Source organism: Scheffersomyces stipitis, chromosome 1, assembly GCF_000209165.1.
Source record: "Scheffersomyces stipitis CBS 6054 chromosome 1, whole genome shotgun sequence".
NCBI lineage: Eukaryota > Fungi > Ascomycota > Pichiomycetes > Serinales > Debaryomycetaceae > Scheffersomyces > Scheffersomyces stipitis.
Window position 1 is genome coordinate 3,061,684 of NC_009068.1, and position 19,873 is coordinate 3,081,556.

Below are 19,873 nucleotides of genomic sequence, written 5' to 3' on the forward strand. Positions count from 1 at the left end.
TTACACCTGTTTAGGAAAATTAATCGCATACGCGTCAATTTTTTTCACGACTGGTAAAGATCACCAGCTGGATTAGGAATTTTTCAAATCACAATCTCGCTTCTCTTTTTCTGCGATTGACCTTGGTCTCATTTTCTGGTGTCTTAAATCTTTACTTTCCTCTCGTTTTCTTCTATATTCTGACAGGAACAAGAATATCCAGAGTATCCTGAATCCAATTTTTAGAGATTCATTCAGAATGTCTTCTCCACCTACAAATCCTTCTGGCACTGGCTCAAACAGAAACGAGTCACAGTCGCAATCCCAGACCCACCAACCTGCGGTGCCCTCGTCTCCGTTGTTCTTTGGCTCGTCCAATCCAGCCTCTGAGGCCAGCATAATACAATCGCAATCCCAATCGCAAAGAAACGTTTCTTCTCCTTTTCACTATACATCAGATGCCTCTTCGTCACAAAGAAGAACCGATGCATTGACCAGTGATGTTGACCGAGTCAGGAGAACCCACAGAAGTGACCTCAACGACGCGTCACCCAGAAGAAGAACCATTGTCGCTGACTTGGGATCTTCCAACGTGCCAACCACCCCTGCTGACGGCGGTTCAGATAATGCCTATGAGCCTCAAAGAGTCATCTGGGGTACCAACGTCTCCATCCAAGACATCTCCAACACTTTCAGAGAATTCTTGTTGACGTTTAGATTTAGAGAGCGTAAAATCCATGAGGGCCTAGAAGTGCTACCAGAAGACAATGAGCTCTACTACGTCAACCATTTGAACAACATGAGAGAGCTTGGTGTCACTAACTTGAACCTCGATGCTAAAAACTTGGAGGCGTGCAAATTGACACAGAGGTTATACCGCCAGTTGATCAACTACCCTCAGGAAGTTGTTCCCACTATGGATCACACCATTAAGGATTGTATGATCCAAGTCACAAATGATTACAACCAAACAGCTGAAGAGCCAAGCAACCTCGATGTCATTGAAACCAACGTCTACACTGTTCGCCCCTACAACATCAACATGGTGGAAAGAGGTATGAGAGACTTAAATCCCAACGATATCGACAAGTTGGTCAGTGTCAAAGGTTTGACATTGCGTTCGTCAGCTATTATTCCTGATATGAAGGTAGCCTTCTTCAAGTGTAATGCCTGTGGCCACACTGTGGCTGTAGAAATAGACCGTGGGGTCATCTCGGAACCAACAAAGTGTCCCAGAGAAGTCTGTGGCCAGACCAACTCAATGATGCTCATCCACAATCGTTCTTCATTTGCAGACAAACAAGTCATCAAGTTACAGGAGACTCCTGATTTAGTTCCTGACGGACAAACACCACATTCCATCAACTTGTGCGTCTACGATGAATTGGTCGATTGCTGTCGTGCTGGTGATCGTGTAGAGGTCTGTGGTATCTTCAGATCGTTGCCAGTAAGAGCCAACTCCAGACAAAGAGCCTTGAAGAATCTCTACAAAACCTATTTAGATGTACTTCATGTCAAGAAAATCGACAAGAAGAGATTGGGTGCCGATATCTCTACTTTGCAAAACGAAATAACTGACAAAGAACAAGAAGTCGAGCAAGTGAGGAAAATTTCTGAGGAAGAGATAGCCAAAATCACAGAAATATCTCAGAGAGATGATTTGTACGAAGTGTTGGCCAGATCAATGGCTCCCTCTATCTACGAAATGGACGATGTCAAGAAGGGGGTCTTGTTGCAGTTATTTGGGGGAACCAACAAGACATTCAAGAAAGGTGGAAGATATAGAGGGGATGTCAATATATTGTTGTGCGGAGATCCTTCCACTTCCAAGTCTCAATTGCTACAATACGTCCACAAGATTGCCCCTAGAGGTGTCTACACTTCTGGTAAAGGTTCTTCTGCTGTTGGTTTGACTGCCTATATCACCAGAGATATCGACACCAAGCAATTGGTGTTAGAAAGTGGTGCTTTGGTTTTGTCCGATGGAGGTGTATGTTGTATTGATGAATTCGACAAAATGAGTGATTCCACCAGGTCAGTTTTGCACGAAGTTATGGAACAGCAGACGATTTCTATTGCCAAGGCCGGTATAATCACTACTTTGAATGCCAGAACCTCCATTCTTGCATCTGCCAATCCTATCAACTCCAGATATGATCCTAACTTGCCTGTTACTGCAAATATCGATTTACCTCCGCCATTGCTTTCAAGATTTGACTTGGTCTACTTGATTTTGGACAAGGTTGACGAGAAGATCGATAGACAGTTGGCCAGACATTTGACGGATATGTACTTGGAGGACGCACCAGAGACTGTGACAAGTAATGTTGTTCTTAGTGTGGAAACCTTGACTTCTTATATTCAATACGCAAAGGAAAACTTCAACCCAGTGATGACAACTGAAGGTAAGAACGAGTTGGTCAGAGCCTATGTTGAAATGAGAAAGCTTGGTGAAGACGCCAGATCGTCAGAAAAGAGAATCACAGCTACTACCAGACAACTAGAGTCCATGATCAGATTGTCAGAAGCCCATGCTAAAATGAGATTGTCAAATTATGTAGAATTAATCGATGTCAAGGAGGCCGTCAGATTGATCAAGTCGGCTATCAAAGACTACGCCACTGACCCAATCACCGGTAAGATCGACATGGATATGGTTCAAACCGGTACTACTTCGGCACAAAGAAGAGTTCAAGAAGACTTGAGTAGTGAAATCTTGAACATTCTTGATGAAAGCAACAACTTGATCAGATTCAACGATCTTGCTGTAAAGCTTAATGAAAGATCTTCCATCAGAGTGGAGAACCTGGACATCAACGAAGGGATCAAGAGGTTGCTGCAGGAAGGTAAGATTGTTGAAGTAGGCGACAGTCACAGAAGAACCATCAGAAAGATTTCCCTTTTGTAGAGGTGAGGTATAATTACATTTATTTCTTGTTTGTATTCTAGTTGAGAATTGACTGATTCCATTGAGGATCATAATATACAAATATATACAAGGCATGTAGATGGATCGATAGGTATTCTGCTACTAGATCTTCTTAGGAAGATTTCACAGCAAAATTCAAGAGCTTGAGCTTACAAGAACTTCTTGGTTTCTATAGGTCTAGGTACTGGAACAACAGAGTCTTCCACTTCTTGATGTTCAACTTGAGGATCTTCCTTTTGTACTACTGATTCTTCAACACTTTCTTCTGTCATCTTCAAGAAGTTCTCCAACTGTTCATCCAATTCTATGTCTGTTACGGTATTGTAGTTGTTTCTCGTCAAGGTATTGGCTATTCTCAACTCCCTTGCTATATCCACATGCTCATTACGACTAACTCTCTCTATTATTTCCTCCAAAATGACAAATTTGGAATTGTGTGCATTCACAAGGGTCTCCAACTCCTTTCTGTTTTTCATGAAGTCTACCACTGCTGTTCCAAATACCAAAGTTAGGAATATAGACTTGAACACTGGAGTCTTCATAAGATCTCTCACTGTCGGTCTCTTTCTCACAAAAGTCTGTCCCGAAGTTGTAGTAGAGTTTGCGCGTGTTAGGTGAGCACGTCTCAATGTTCTGCTAGTGAATCTGTACATTTCAGTATCGGTCAGGGGGTGATCTGTAAATAGCTGAAAATATGTAATAGTACTTCAATCTTGATCACAGTGAAGATTTAGACTTGGTAATGGTATCACGTGATTTGTTGTGCCAGAAGAATGGGTGCAAATTGTATAATACTTCAAAATAGAAAAGCCCGTAAGACAGATTAAGTGTAAAGAATTATTCGTGGTAGATATAATTATGTTGTGTATTCTGTCTTCTGTTAAAGCACTTCTAGTAGTTTTGGAGTATTTAATAAAATTGCAGAAAATTGTACAAAAAATGAAGATAATTGCCAAGTGTCTTAATACAAAGTAATAGTAAAGATTATGAAACTCAAAACTTCTTCAAATTTGTCAGAAACCCCAAATATTCCACCAAACAAGACTCACACCATGGTTATAACTTTTTAAACCATGAAAGGAAAGCTTGTCGTCATATTCTTTCATGGTTGAAAATATAGAATCTTCTCATTATTAAATTCACGCTCGCCCGGCACTACCGAGAAACTTCTCGCTAACTCCTCTCCCTAACGGTGCTCGAAACCTGGTCTTGACGCGTTACTCCTCCCTAAAGTCGCAGACTGTACGTCTCTCTCTCTCACTAATTCTACTAGTTACACAAGAATTTTCCACTCCTTCATATGGCGCTCTCACGGCACAAACAATCAGTTCCAGCCTGATCCAGATTTCTCCAGCTATTTCTTTCACGCTTTCACTGCTTCTTTCAGGGCTATCATCCACAACCATACGCTATGAAGGTGCCCAAAGTGACCAGTATCCTCCTTGTGGTGCTTGTGTCGCTCACGATGCTCAACTTCATTCTAAAGTACTACACCTACTTTGTCTTAATAGTTCTGTCTTCTAAGCATTCAGCTAGTGAAGTCAATTCCATAGCCCAGGAAACGGGTGAAGTACCTCATCCACACGAGCTCTTCGTGCCTTTGCTCACATTCATCCCATCTAGATCGCCGGTATTCCTGCGACCCTGGGTGCTTATCACTTCTTCCTTCATTGAGGAAAACTTTGTAGGACTCACCATGAGCTTCATGCTCTTCTTTTATCTTGGAAAGTACTTGGAAAACATGTGGGGCTCGAAGGAATTGACCAAGTTTGTGTTTGCCAATGTGATTGTAGCCAATGTCACGTTGTACTTTTACTACGTTTTGAAGAGCTTTGTCATCAGTGAACAAACCATGGAAGTACCTCCTGTAGTCATCTCAGCAATGGCTGTCAACATGGGTCTCTTCGTTGCCATCAAGCAGAGAATATCCAACCACTACTTCATCTTCTTCAAGGGTAACTTGCGGGTAAAGGTCACGTTCTTGCCTTTTATCCTCTTGGTGTTGTGTTTCTTGCTTCTGCTAATATCCGAAGAGTTCTACATTTCGTTTCTCCTAAGCTTTCTTGGGTTTGTAATAAGCTGGACTTATTTGCGATTCTTCAAGGCCGGTACCAACGACCGCCAGTCGTATCTCCTCCCGTTTGCCTTGAACAGAAAGAGATCGTCTAAAAACAAGTACAAGCTCCATCCAACAGGTCCTGAGAATCTCACCGTCGGCTCCAGTAGTGCCTTGGGTCAGGTGCCTTCCTCAGCATCTACAAATCTTCAAATCGATAGCTCTTACATCAAGGGTGATCGTTCTGAACAATTCTCACTATACACATTCTTCCCAGCACCTTTGTCGTTCGTGGTGAAGATGGTGTCTTCCGTAGTCTTCAACACTTTAGTACACTACCATTTCTTAAACTCTAAGGACTTTGCCACAATTGACGTAGACGATGACGACAACTTACAAATGGAGGATGTCAACAACCTACAGACTACATTATTCGACTTGTCACCGCTCAAGGGAGCAGAAAACGTATCTGCTATTCCCCATGCTGGCTCCAGTATCAAGAAGGTATGGGACTGGTTTTCCAGCAGCAAATCACAGTCAACCAAGCCATTTAGCATTAAGTCCAGTATGGACAAAAGAAGAAAATTAGCATTGAAGGAGTTAGAATAGAGACGGGGTTATTGCATTTCACACTTTATAGATAGTAAACTCTGTATATATTCAATCTACACGGAAGTAACCAAACAAATCAAAATAAGAATATGCTTATATTTCTATGTCTATGATGCAAATGTAACATTATGAAGATGGTATGCAGCTTCCTTTTCAAAGCTTATCAAGCTACAATGTTGCGTTCGTGTTTGTCAAGGATCCTTTTGACTACTCCCAAGAGAATATCCTCTCGATCGTGCCAGACATCCTTGATGTCTTCAATATTGTATACCAATTTGATATTATTCAACAAATATTCGATTTGCCTGTAGTTCTTTAACGGAACCCACTCCCTGATCGACAACAAATACCAGAGCGATGACTTTCTGTATCTCATGAGTCCATCCAAGCCATTGTTCTGAGGGGCGTGCAACTTATTCGGATTCTTATAGAAACCGATTTCACCTTCTTCCCCAAGTTCCTCTTCTTCACTGAGTTCCTGCTTGCTATGAAACTGACTAGCCGCATCAAAATGCAACAAATGCCTGTTTTCGTCACTCAAGAAGTTGCATTTTCCGAAACTGTAGCCAAGTCTTTCGTAGAGAATGGCACGAATAACCTGTGATCTCTGATTATTAGCTATGAGATGAGAGTCAAACTCACTAACAAGTTTCAATAGGTACTTCTCTATCAAGTCGTTCCACCACCAGGAGATGCTGAAGGTGGAACACATGCAAAGCAACAACTCTACAACTATGGTCAATGTCTTGAGACTGTATGACTTCAAGTTCAAACGAGATTTGAAGGTGTACGACAAGTTATCGATATAAGGCTCTATTATGTCATGGCGGATCTTTCTGAGGGTGTTCTTGTCTGGCTGAATCGGATTCAAGTTCACCTGTTGTGTCTGTGCAAGTAGTAAAGACACTATACACATTTCCTGGGTACTGGCTACATAAACCCATGCCTTGTCGTTAGTGTAGTCCTTCTTGATCAAGTCATAGGTGGAGTAGGCGTACTTGAAATCTTTGAGAATGAGAGACCAGTCTGCAAGTTTACGAATCGTTTGCTCAGGAGTAGACTTGTAGTAGAAATTCTCATGATAATTGAAAGAAGCTGAGTTCAAACCTGAAGACGAGGATAATGAAGTGACGTTAGATAGATTTGAGTCGCTGCTATTGTTGTTGAAGAACTTCCTCGATGCTGAGAAGAAGCGTCCTGTAATAGACTTTTTGGGTTGAAGCATCTGATCGTCCCAAAATCTGATCTTGGATTGCATGTGTGGAATGAGATATTTATTGATGTACTCATACAACTTTGTTCTAATCACGGCATCCGCTGATTTAGGAATATGGATATAGTTGGGAGTCGTTGTGGATGACTGTTGAAGGGATATTCTCTGGAGATCCTCTTCTATCGTCGAGTTCTCTATGATGGACATCTTAATGAAGTTATCCTGGGTATCCTTCGTTTCTGCAATAGGAAATGCAGTGGAATTTATACTTAACGTTGATTTGATCTGGTTCTGGAATGAGATGACCTCGTTATTGGGGACTTTATTGGAGTCGTAGATAATAAAAACATGGATGAGCAAATCGTCGATCTGGAAGAACTTGGGAAAGCTGAAGTTGCGGAAGTCTACAATTAGCCTACGGAGCAAATCCAACGAGTCGCGTTCGTATTCTACAACAAACACCTGCGAAATGGGATGATTGAATGTCTCAAATGGAACAATACGGTTTGAAGTGATGATCTTGTTGAAAAAGTGCAAGTACAAGTCTTTTTCTGCTGTGTCTTTACTGCTGTGCTTTAAGAGCAACTCGAGAGAACTGATGCTAAACAACTGGCTCAATTGAGACAGCTTAAGCCCTGATTCGCTGATGGAAGTGATGCCAGCCGAAGTGTTGGTGCTATTGGTTGAGCTGGCATTGAAAACGGACAAGAGTTCAGGAAGCAGAGGTTCAAAACGTACGGGGAAGCTGGGATAGTTTTTCGTGATGAGCTGGTTGTTGATAATCTTGAACAGCTGGTTCGGTATGGTGTACTTGGCGTTATTTCCGTAGGGCTTGAACACCTGCAGCGTCAGGATGTGTTCGTTGTGGAGTATGTTCTGGAAGAAGGCATCTGCGTTGTGAGACAGCTGGATGGAAATGAGAGGAGAAAACGTATGGTGGAGAAGATGCTGTCTGGCCGTGTACGGATCCAAGCCGATCGGGAAGTCCATTGAATGATAAGTGTGCGGGAGAGAAGAAAGAAGAAGTGGATGAACAGTTGGCTTCCGATTTCAGAGCTTTAGCTTCAATATTCTCAATGCTAAATTCAATACTGTACTGTACTGGATCAAAGACATAAGATAGAGTGAATAGCTCTTTCACTTTTTGAATAGACTGAGATTCTCCAGAAGTAAAAGGCTCACGTGATCTAGTATATCCAGTACGTCTAGAATACTGTGTTGGCACGATATGAGATGGTGGCAACGGATAGAGTGTGATCTCACTTAGCTATGTATGATTCAGAGAATCTTACTTTTAGTACGGACTCAGATTGTATGGAGAGGAAAGTAGAAAAGTGAGAAATAGAGAGGTCATGTGACTAAAATAGATTACAGACATATGGAAACTGAAGCAGACAGAGCAATGTATTCGGTAAGACTGCTGACGAGTTCTGTACACACAACATCAAGGCTGCTGCGTCTGAATCTGGCCCATTTCATTACCTACTCTTCGACTATCACGCTCTACAGTGTCAACTAACGCAATCAATTAGGTATGGGCTGGTTCGCGTGTTGGTAGCGCCGCCAAATAAAGTATGCCTCAGTGTGCCCAGGTTACATTTTCTGCATATAGGATGTTTTTGTTTCTCGAGAACCAGCCTCGCAATCACGTGCCGCACCCAAAACGAAGCGGCCCTCGCCCAAACAAGATACAAGATAAACAGTTTGGGACAAGTGCGTTCTGGTGCCGTTGTGGTTGAAACGATCAGCTAGGCAGCGAAGGGTTGTAGGAGGAAGTGACCGAGAAAGTGCACCAGATAGTGTCGGGTGCAGAGGTGCCGAGTAAACAAAGGACGTTCTGGCAGGCGAGCTGTAGTATGCTACAACTGGCACGGTGCGGCTCGTTTTCGGTTGAAACTAGGTTGCGCGATTGCAGCCACCAGTGAGCAGAGATAGCGAAAAATAGCGAGATAAAGGAAGACAAAGAAATGAAGATAGTGAAGAACAGAGAGCTGAATTAGAAGGGACCGCAGCCAAAGACTGCGGACAAAGACAGCAGCTAAATAGGCGCTCTCTATATATATCGCTCTGCCATCTAGACACAAGGAATGGAAATAGAGAGAAATACAAACAGAGCACAAATAAATAGAGATGGCTCTCCAAGATAGCGACAGCTAGCGAGAGAATATGCCGGGAGTGCTGCACACATTAGCGCCCCAATCGTAAATATCCGTGGAACTGCCTGTGCTGTACCATACATGCCCCTGCGGCTCACGCCATGGCTAAACGATGTAGCCTTGCGCCTAACTCTAAACCACAACAAACCCTGGTGCCGACGTGGATGATTTATAAAGACACGGCCATCTTCACAAAAAGTTTTGACACCTTTCAGCAGCCCAGCAACGCACCGAAGCCACTGTCAGCGTTTGAGCGAAACGAGCCCAAGTCTCGGCCCTCTAGATTGTGTAGATTCCCCATCCAGACAATTCCCCATCTGAAACATTCGCGAGGCTGCGACTTCCACGAGACAATCCCAATAAAACACTGGAAAAGACCGCTGGGAACACAGAGATAACAGAAGGTAAATAATACATAGACAGCATTACCCCGTCTTACATTCTCGCCACGTCCACCAGAAACACCAGTCTAATTTGGTCTAAACAACCACGGCAGCATCTCCAAACGAATACTCCAAGTTAGCCATTCGACGGCACGTGACCAGATCAAGCCAGCCACCGGCCAATCCCCAAAAGTAAATATACCAGCAAAATTTTCGTACGACATCATAATCGTCAGTTTCACTTTTGCTGTTTTCTGTTTTGCTCCTGTTTGCTTATCTGCTTCTGCTTCGCCGTTCTGCTGCCCCAGCTTTGCGCTAGCCAGCACGTCCATTCGTTCCTTACCCCCAATTCGTAGCAGACTACCTAGTGGTATTTTTTCACAATGCTAGTGTCGTTGCATCGATCCACGGCTCTTCTGAAAGTGGTGGTTTCGCTTGTTTCGCTTCTACATCTAACCCAGGCCGATTTCGAGCCAGTGAGCCAGCCGGAGCTTAAGTTCTCGCTGTTTGGCGGCCAACTCGGCCTTTTTGGCTCTTTTGACGCGTTATCACTCTACTCTTTTGTTAATGCTTCACAATTTCTCGATCCTGAGATCAACACACAAAAATCCACACAGAGCCAAAACAGCGACAACCTTTTCTTGCGAGACCTTTCCAACAACAACAATGCCAAGCTCGCTAACGTCGACGGCACAATCTCCCAGATCTTGCCGTTATCGGACCAAACCATCATTGTGTCGGGTAACTTCACCACCTTTAACAACCAGTCCATAACATCTCCCATAATATATAATGTCACCTCCCAACAGATCACCAACATCATCCCATCCACTACTGGCAACTCAAAACGAGCAGACATCCCATCATTCGAAAATGGTCAGGTTAAAACCGTGTATGTAGACGGCGACTTGATCTACCTTGGTGGAGACTTTGAGTTCAACAACACAGTCGGCGCTGCCATATACAACCAAACCTCCAAACAGCTCTATTCTACACATTTTGGTGGTTTCGGCTCAAACGCGTCTGTCAATGCTATCACCAAGATCTTTTCCACAAATGCCGATGACGACAGCGGTTCTATCCTCTTTGGGGGAGACTTCAATACCCTTGGCTTAAGCGACTTGCTAGTTCACAACATCACCTCCAACTCCACCAGAAGCAAAAATGCGACCAACACATCCTTAATAACGGCTGAACAGATGATATCTCTAAGACATGGCACCTTCACTAATGTTAATGGTGCTGTTGGCGAAGACGGCTCGTCCATAATATGCTCTGCCGATCAGGATACCTTTTCCTTTGTTCCAGCTCAGGGAGGCCAGTGGTTGGTCGAATTGGCCGATGAAATGAAGCCATTGACCCCCACTAAGGCTCGTCTCTACATTCCGCCAGGAGATGATGGTGTCAAGCTCTTTAGAATCTACTCATTTCCCAATAACGGGATAATGAATCTTTCCTATATCGACCCAGAAACCAACAGTATCGCCTTTTGTGATGCATGGTGTCCTTTGAGCACACTTACGAGCTTGGGTGATGCAGTTGAATCCAACATCGCCAAGTCTAGAGATATCTCCAACTCCAGCACTTTTGTAGACCCCGTGGATGGAACCTTCTTCCAGTATTACGACCTCTCCACCAAGTCCAAAACCTTGGGCTATGGGTCTGACTTCCAGGAATTTGCATTTGTAGACGAAATCGGTGTAGACCAAGTAGGTGTTACGGTCATCGACTGGTATGGATCCAAGGCTGTTTTGGGAGGATTCGAGTTGTACTCCAACTCCATTACCGTCTACGGCAACAATACATTAAACGAACCAAATTGTGATGATGAGGACGCTGGAAATCTCTCTGAAATCAATGCTGGCGAATTCCAATCCGTAAAGGACCTAGTACCAAATGTAGCCAACACTAACTACTTGGTTGCACAAGGTGAAGATGCGAAAATAACCCTTTACCCAAATATCTCCTATGCTGGTAACTACTCCATCATCATGACTACTCCAGGATGTACCTATGATGATTCATGTAACCAAAGATCAATTGTCAATGTCACTCTTATCGACAATATGGATACCATTTTAGCTACAAACTTAATTTGGCAGAACAACAACAATAACAAATTTGACTACTTATTCTACGGACATTTAAATGGATCCTCTTCTAGCAATGGCCGTAACAGAATTGAGATCACTTTCCATGATACCATAGGAGAAGGTACTACTGACCCATGGGTTGTTGTGGACAAAATCACGGCCAACATTGTAGGTTTGGATAAATACTACGATCAAAGCCTGAAGAACTCAACAAACTCCACTGTGGGTAGTGAACTTGCATACATTCATCTTAATGGATTGTTTGAGTACTCTTTGGCCAACTTCACAAACTTCAACGCAAGCAAAGTTTCTTACAAATCGGGTGACAACAGCACCATTATCAGTAAAGAGAACACATTTGTGGGCAACTCTTCCATCAACTTGTTGAGTGGGGAATTGGTCAAAGGTTCTATTGTCAACCAGTTCACAATCGAAAACTCGTCAGATAGTTCTTCGTTACTCTTACTTGGACAATTTGAATCAGACTCAACTAACATTACATTGACCAACTCCAATGTCATAACTTTGAATCTTAACGCCTATAATTCCACTTCTAACCAAACAGAAGTTAATAAGATTTCGAAGAGAGATTTGTTCAAGAGAGCTGATTCTAGCATGACAATCTATGGTGTTGATTTCAACAGTTCTGTATCTAGTTTGTTCAACTATGAAGGTGGAATCTTCCTTCTAGGTGATTTTGCTGCTACTCAAGCTGGCAACTCATCTATCACAATGAAGAATTTAGCCAACAACAATTCGTCAATAACCACCATCAATAACATCGCTTACCGTTTGGAAAATGATTGGTTTGGATTTGGCAACAACTTCACAGACACCAAGTTTGACCTGTTTACCAACGTGACAATTCAAGATACTCAATACTTTGTATTTTCAAATGGCAGCACATTTAAAACTTGGGATCATACAAATTCGAAGTGGGTAACTGACCCTCAACACCAGCTCAATATCAGCCATGCATTGAATCTCAATTCCAGAATGCAGATATTAGGTGGCGAGTCTTTTAATGTGATGGACTTCTACAGCCGAAACCAGGCTTATATTCATAGCCCTTCAAACTTCAGCAACTACAATTTCGAGGTTTCTTCAGACAGTTTGGAAATATCCAACTCTTTCTATGTCAACAGCTCCTTGAGTGTTATTGGTGGCAGATTCAACACACTGTCAGTTTCTAATATAGGATTCATTGACAACTCTGCTTCAAATAGTTCGATAAGAGCTTTGGGTGGAAACATCGAGTGGCAAAATGCTTCGACATCCATTCAAATGTTGTACGTTGATAGCAACGAAGAGTTTCTATTTATTGGTGTGAATGGCTCGGTAGTGGTCAATGATGGAGTTTCCATCACTGGTATTGTGATTTACGATCTTAAGAACAATACGTTTACAGATTTCCAACCTGCTGATCTTTCAAATGACGATGGATCATCTATAGAAGTTAATTCCATTGTTCATTATGAAAAGAGCAACAGGTTATTGGTTGGTGGTAACTTTGACAAAGCTGGTTCTTTGGATTGCCCGGGTCTCTGTATTTATGATATTGCCAATACCAGATGGATTAACCCGGAGGGTCAAGGTGTCACTACTTCCATCGGTGGCGTTGCTACAGACATTAAATTCTACAAATCGAACGAGGTTCTCGTGAGTGGAAATTTGACAATTTCAAGCAACTCTGTGAATTTCATCACCTACAACTTTGACAAAGGCACTTACTCAACCCAGGCTGCACTCAATGACTTGGGATCTTCTAAGGTAATCAAGAGATTCATCATTAATGACTACTCAAACAACGATTTGAAAGCACGACTTGTAGCTTTTGGCGATGACTTCGTATACGGTTACGATGGTTCAAATTGGCACCAAATTGATGACGACATCAATTTCGACAATAGTACCACCTTCAGCGATTTGAAATTATTGGATTTGAAGAATAAAAATGGTCAGTACAATAGCACTCTCTTTAGCCAAGGCAATATTCTTGCCTTAGCTGGTGCGTATTCGTTGAAAGATTATGGCTTGGTCAATGTAGCATTGTACAATGGATCACAGTGGATTCCATATGTCTATACTACTTCAGGCGCAAATCAATTGGGCCAAGTCAAAACAATGTTGATTGACGATTCTTATAGATTCCAATCGTCAGACGATATCAGCAGTGTCAAACATTTGTCAAAGGGTAAGGTCGTTGGGATTTCATTGGCGTGTGCATTGGGCTCCACAACTATCTTGGGATTGTTGTATGTTATCCCATACTTTTTGTTATTCAGAAAACAGCGTGACGAAGAAGTATTGCATCAACAAAGAATCGAGGAAGATCAGATGATGAAGACAGTCAATCCAACAGAATTGATACATGAGATTGATCTTCAAAGACACTCCTAGAATTCTTTTCGTTTTATTTTTGCATAGAGACAATTTTGTCCAAAGACCGAATTGATTTTCAAAAAGACATTTAGTTCAATTCTGTAATATTTTTAATAAAGGACTTTTGAGGAAGATTGTATAGGTTATTTGAAGTAGATGAGTACATTTCAGACTTCATGATAACGGTGTATGTACCTACCGTGTTTGAGGAAGGCTGTCGGAGTAGTAGAGAACTTCATTACTACACGACACCTTTCACTTTTTCATGCGAAATGTCATAAACTGCAATTAAAGTCTAGTCTGTTAACTTCTCATGATATATGATCTTCTAATCCAGACAGAAGGAGGAAATCCAAAGACGAAAACCTGCTGATAATAAAGCCTAGGTGGTTATCCTTTGAAATATGTAATTTTTTTACAAAATGGAATGTATAATAACTAAAGTCAAACCTATCTACTACAGAATACAGAATACATAATACTTCCTTTAATCCATACTGAAGTGGGAAGGAATCCTAGGATAAAAATCTCCGGAAGATAAAGCCTCTATATAACGGACTGCACATTAGCCAACTTTGGGTCTTTTTTTTATTTATGAAATGGTATCTAATACGACTAAAGTCAAACTTATCTACTACAGAGTATCTAAATCTTCCTCTAATCCATTACTATTGGGGGGTAAATTCTCAGGATAAAACCTTCCGATTGATTTTACCTAAAAATATAGTTGATATCCTTAGAAAACTGTAAATCTGTAAAAACGGCTGATTTTTGGCACTTTTTTTTTTGAATACACCATATATTAAACCTATGTAAACCATACGAGAAATATATAGGGGCCTATTGGGCCTTGAGTGAAATACTTCATAGTGAACTATTGAAGAAAAGAGTATTCAAGGGAGAAAATGCAATTAAGCACGAAAAACTGATAATTTTGCAATCAATTTGACAGTGTGAGACTCCTGAACAAAGTCAGTATACTCACTAAAAACCCATATGAAGGAGAAAATTAGAGAATAAAGACATAAATTAACGAAGCGTACAATTGGCGAGTATCCATTCTTCTAGTGCCGGCGTGTCCATCTGCTGGCGCCGAGCCAGAGAGGTACGTCGTCGGAAGCGTAGAGAAAGAACCCCATCAATATACTCGTTGATCTTGTACGCAGAAGATCGATCAATCAGAGGATTGGCAATCACAAAGGAGAAGGAGCGAAGGGGAAGCGAGTAAGAGTTCCAAATATGAAGTGTGACAGGACATTCAAAGATCACATGAACCATGGAATCAGGAACCTGTCCACATAGGAAACAGTTCCCGGGATTAGGTTGAGAGATAAAATGGGGGTAGTGAAGCCGACCAAGAATGAAGAGATGATAGGGTTGTAAAGCACCAGGGCACCCTTTCTGAAATGAGGCAAGTTTGGACCAAAAGGTGGACCAGTCTCGGTAAGAGGGGGAATGAAAATTGGAAAGTCGTGATGGCCATGATGGTATAACCGGGGTCTTATCAACTAGTTTCTTGGAAATACTGTGGAATGAAGTGGCTGGGTCAAGAGGACGTGATTTGGGGCCCTTCTCCCACATGAAGGAGATAGTGTCCTGAGACCGGCGAGGAAGATAAAGCTGAGAAAGTTCAGCAGGAGAAATATAAATGGCCAGGTGGTAACTCGAGAAATGAACGGTAGAGAAGAGACGGAACCACGCCTGCAACCAAGACCGTGCTGGAGCTGGAAGACGGCGAAGAGTGTCCCGATAAAGATCGACCACAAGGTTTTCCATACCGTAGATAAAATTGTACCAGGGATAATGGAAGTGACGAAGGGGTCTGCCGGGAGAAGGAGTACAGTAAAGATCAATCGTACCTCTGAGGGTGCGGTCAAGCGTTTTTTGTAATGCGATCTTAATGGCATTGAACTCAAAATTGTCACTAGTGTGGAGAAGTTTAAAAATTTGTTCCGCCCGTTTTCCTTCAAGTTGATTATGAATGTTAATCATTCCGAATCCACCCAGGGAGAGGGGTTTGCAAAGAATCGAGGGTGGTAAATTGAATCGAAATTTGTTACAGATGGTATCTTCAAGCGAGGAAATAAGTTGATAAGGAAGTGGAGAGTGAATGTCCTTGAAATAGAGGGTGGAGAAGATAAAGCTGCCATAGAGTTGAACAGCCTGGGCAATAGGAATGTCATCGACTGGAGTGGAGCGAATTTTGGCTTGTAAGAATCCGATATGTTTGCCCCATGGGGAGGATAAGCTGTTGTCGTAGTCTGATAGGGCAAAAGGAATTCCTAGATATTTAAACTTATCAGGATCAAAAGGTTGTACCGGATAAGGAAGATGTCTTAAATAGTCAGGAGGAGATTGATTGGTGAGAGAGTAGACAATGGTTTTATTGGGATTTACCCGTAGGGAGGAGGCACGTTCAAATTCTCCTAAAAGCATGAGAAGTGAAAATTGGTCGAAGAAGGTATGAGTGTAGATAATCACATCATCCGCATATGCTGCGTATGTGAAATGACGTTCCGCACAAAGGTTGTGATCAAGAATAAAGTGAGTTAATGAAAAATGTACTCGAACTAGAAAAGTTTCAAGAACAAGGTTGAAAAGAAATGGGGAAACAGGGTTGCCTTGTCGGATTCCCATGGTTAAAGGGAACGACCGACTTTTGAAGCCGTTGATAAAGAGCTGACCGTATTGTTGGGTGGTAACGGCCATAAGAAATTTTATGATGCGAGGCCCAAAATTGGCCTGTTTAAGGGTTTTGAGAATAAAGGGATGGTGAATACTATCGAAAGCCTTGTGAAAATCGATCGAAACCAAAGAGGTATATTCGTCATAAGAACGGGTGTCATTGTGTTTCCGGATATGATCAGTAATGGCACGGAGATTGAATATGTTTTCATTAATATCGCGAGTTGGAATAAATCCAGCTTGATCGCGTCCAATCAAGGTGTCAGAGACCTTATTGAGGCAACGATTAATATGAAGGGAAAGAAGACGCAATCCTGTTGATATTAAGGAAATTGGTCTTTTATTTTCGATAGCGTCAGACCGTTTCTTTTTATGAAGAAGAATGATGTTAACGTATTTCATGGAGTTTGGTAATTTTCCGCCTGACATGAGGTGGTTACCGACTTCGGTTAGAGGTTTGCCAACTATTGGCCAAAGATCTCGAAGTACCTGGAAGTTAATGCCATCGTCTCCTGGTGCTGATTTGAAATTAACCAGTTTGAGGGTAGATTCAAGTTGTTTGACATCAAAAGGAGTTTCAAGGTCATTCTTTTGGGTTGTGGTGAGCCGAAAGGGAAGATCAAGAAGGAAGAAATCTTGTTCGGATAGATCAATATTTTTAGGAGGTCGGTTGAGTTTAGCGAAGAAATTGTATGCCAAATTTAGGATAGTGGGAGTGGTGGTGGCGGTCTCACGTTGTGCATTGGTAAGACATGTGATTATAGAGTCGGTGACCGGCTTCATGAATCGTTTTGATGGATCTGGTTTAGGTTTTGCGGATCGGGGAAAAGCATGTACAAGATATCGATGAAGGATATGAACCCTTTCATCAATTTCTTTTAATAACATGTCCCATTCAATGGAAGGGTTACATAATGGAAGATGACGTATCAGTAAGATAGACTCAAGTACGAAAGGATCGGAAAGAATGTAAGCAGGAAAATTCTTACGGGATGTTCCGAAAACGATTTGAGGGTGAGTAGAAAGAAGAAGCGTAAGACTGACTGAATCATGAGTTGAGTTGTTGATGATGGTTTGGATGTCACATGATAAAAGATTTGGTAGTAAGTGTGAGTTAATATGGATGCGATCTAAACGCCTTGGGGATAGTCCATTCCTGACATTATTTGTGAAACGTATTTCATTTGGATGTAAATGTCTGAAGCAATCAAGTAAGCTGAAAACACTAGAGAATTCAGTGAACGCAACACGAATTTGTACCTCTCTAAGCCAGGATGAGTGGGGTTTGAAAGCGTCCAAATCAGGGTTAAGAACATGGTTGAAATCTCCCCCGACAAGGAGCTGGGTGAAATTATGATGAGAACGTATATAATTCTTGATTTTTGTGATCATTTGGGTTTGAGGGCCAGCTTGGCCAGGTTCAAGATACATATTTATAAGTGTATAGGGTGAGGAGTGTCCTTCAATCATGAAGTCGACATCACATGTTCTACTATCAGTATCTGAGCCAATGGAAATGGAATTGTTGCTAAGAATAGTAATTTTCTTGTTGAGAATCGATTTTTGAATAACAATTGCACTTAAGCAGCCGTAGTATGGAATTATCAATTGAAGACCCCTTCCAGAGAGGTGGAAGCGGAAATGAGTGAGAGCTTCTTCTGATGCGAGACGTAGTTCTTGAATAAGTAAAATGTCAAGGAATTTAATACGATTGAAAATATGAAAAATACGGTCGCAAGCGTATTGAAAATGACCCTTATGTTCAATGTTTTGGGTGCAAATTTTTAAAGTATTTGCACTATGGGCAATTGTTTGATTTTTCTTTTTTGTCATTATATTTTTTTTTTTGATTTATGATTTTTTGAATAAAGGTTTTCTTTGTTTTTTGATTGAATAGTGATTTTCAGATAATAGTAAAGAAGGAATTGAAAATAAATTAGTGATAAAAATGAAAATGAAAACTGGAATTGAAGTACACTCTAAGGTGTGTAAGGAGGTTCCAGGTGACCTCCCTATCCGCTGCCAACAATGAATAATCATTGTGGCAGACGGTTTGGCTCATTGTCAGACAATGAGCCAAAAAGGGAGGAGGAAGGAAGCATAGCTTGTGAGTCCACTTCAGTTGAACTCATATAGCTAGTGGATTCCCTTCCTGTGTTCGTATGCTTGGAAGCATGTGCATCCTGTGACAAAGAACGAGTTGTAGTAGAGCTAGCTCGCTTTCTAGTGTTAGGAGAAGGCAGAGGTGGGTCTCGGTTAGGAGATTCATCTCGCTGTCTGGAAATAGAACTCGTTGGGGAAGGAGGTCTGGACAGAGCATGTCGATTGTGTGATTGTTTTCTAGTGGTCCTGTTGGCTTCTGAAGCAGGGAGAAAACCGTCCTCGTCAACCGTCACTGGATTGGTGTGTTTGAGGATGGATTTCGGCTGCTTTGTAACCGTAATGTTACTTGAACGTGAAGGGCCTGAGGAGCCTGGAGTGCCTGAGGTGGAGTTGACAGTGATGGAAGGATTTCTGATGAATTTCTGGGCTTCTTCACGTGTCACTTGATAATGAATTGGAGTCGTTGGGACCTTACATCTTGAAGTTGCATGTTGTCTCAGTCCGCAGAGACGGCATTGTTGGGCAACAGTACATTTTCTTCGGGTATGGTCAAGGGAGTGGCAGTAAGTACAATGAATGCAATCACTTTGAATTTGAAAAGACATATCCTCAAGAACTGGTTTCCTGATAGTGGAAGGAGGAGCTATCAGTCCTTCAAGTTCAATTAGGTAATGATAAATAACATTACCATATATTTGTGTATTATGACGTTTCACTTGTTTGTTTGTGGGTGCATCTGAGGCAATGCGTTTTCCAACACCCTTAAGAAAGTAGTCCATATACGAGTTTGCACCTCTACTGTATAGCTTAGGGAGTTTAAAACTGCCTAAGATATATTTTTTCGAGGTAGGGGGTCTGAAAGTTAGCTTGAAAGGTTGTTTAGTGATGGGATGCTGAAATTCAAGGTCCTCTACGAGGTTGATTAATTCTCGTTTCAATTTTGTTCCAGCTGATTCATCGAGAGTACACAATGGAATTGGAAAACGGATGAGACCATTGTCAGAAATTTCGAAGGAATAGCAATAACAAAGAAGATCAAGATGATGGTCGAGAGTTGCAAGATGGTCCCGATCATCTTTATTGAGTTGGGCGATTTCTTCAGGGGAATTGTCGATCATGTAGTCTTCTTGCGAGACTTGCATCTGGGCTTCAAGATCTTCATGTTGGTCAGCAAAGAGGGAGACTTCGTCACACACTTTGCTTTGGATGTTTTCGGCAAAAGCTTCACTGTGTTGAGGAGAGTAATCAGGAATACGACATGAAATCGTGTCTCCGACGGTTT

The 19,873-nt window shown here is 41.9% G+C and overlaps 5 protein-coding genes across 5 annotated transcripts; 3 read left to right on the forward strand and 2 right to left on the reverse strand. All coding sequences in view use genetic code 12, as the record gives it.

Annotated features, from left to right (window-relative positions):
- Positions 1 to 165: 165 nt before the first annotated feature.
- Positions 166 to 2,979, forward strand: MCM4 (DNA replication licensing factor, MCM4 component). Its single transcript, XM_001386879.1, has one exon. The coding sequence runs from the start codon at positions 239 to 241 to the stop codon at positions 2,885 to 2,887; it is 2,649 nt and encodes an 882-aa protein (XP_001386916.2). The 5' UTR covers positions 166 to 238; the 3' UTR covers positions 2,888 to 2,979.
- A 78-nt stretch (positions 2,980 to 3,057) lies between these two features.
- On the reverse strand, positions 3,058 to 4,014 carry PICST_29141 (predicted protein; the record flags this gene model as incomplete). Its single annotated transcript, XM_001387117.1, has 2 exons — positions 3,058 to 3,594; positions 3,958 to 4,014. 2 exons carry the CDS (start codon positions 4,012 to 4,014, stop codon positions 3,058 to 3,060), a joined length of 594 nt encoding a protein of 197 aa, XP_001387154.2.
- Positions 4,015 to 4,319: 305 nt separating this feature from the next.
- On the forward strand, positions 4,320 to 5,573 carry PICST_53617 (predicted protein; the record flags this gene model as incomplete). The annotated part of the gene is made up of 2 exons (XM_001386880.1): positions 4,320 to 5,130; positions 5,161 to 5,573. The coding sequence occupies 2 exons, from the start codon at positions 4,320 to 4,322 to the stop codon at positions 5,571 to 5,573; spliced, it is 1,224 nt and encodes a 407-aa protein (XP_001386917.2).
- A 68-nt stretch (positions 5,574 to 5,641) lies between these two features.
- PICST_66685 (predicted protein) lies at positions 5,642 to 8,027 on the reverse strand. The gene has a single exon (XM_001387118.1). The coding sequence runs from the start codon at positions 7,777 to 7,779 to the stop codon at positions 5,740 to 5,742; it is 2,040 nt and encodes a 679-aa protein (XP_001387155.2). The 5' UTR covers positions 7,780 to 8,027; the 3' UTR covers positions 5,642 to 5,739.
- Positions 8,028 to 9,711: 1,684 nt separating this feature from the next.
- PICST_53311 (predicted protein) lies at positions 9,712 to 13,821 on the forward strand (the record flags this gene model as incomplete). Its single annotated transcript, XM_001386881.1, has 2 exons — positions 9,712 to 12,014; positions 12,036 to 13,821. The coding sequence occupies 2 exons, from the start codon at positions 9,712 to 9,714 to the stop codon at positions 13,819 to 13,821; spliced, it is 4,089 nt and encodes a 1,362-aa protein (XP_001386918.2).
- Positions 13,822 to 19,873: the final 6,052 nt, after the last annotated feature.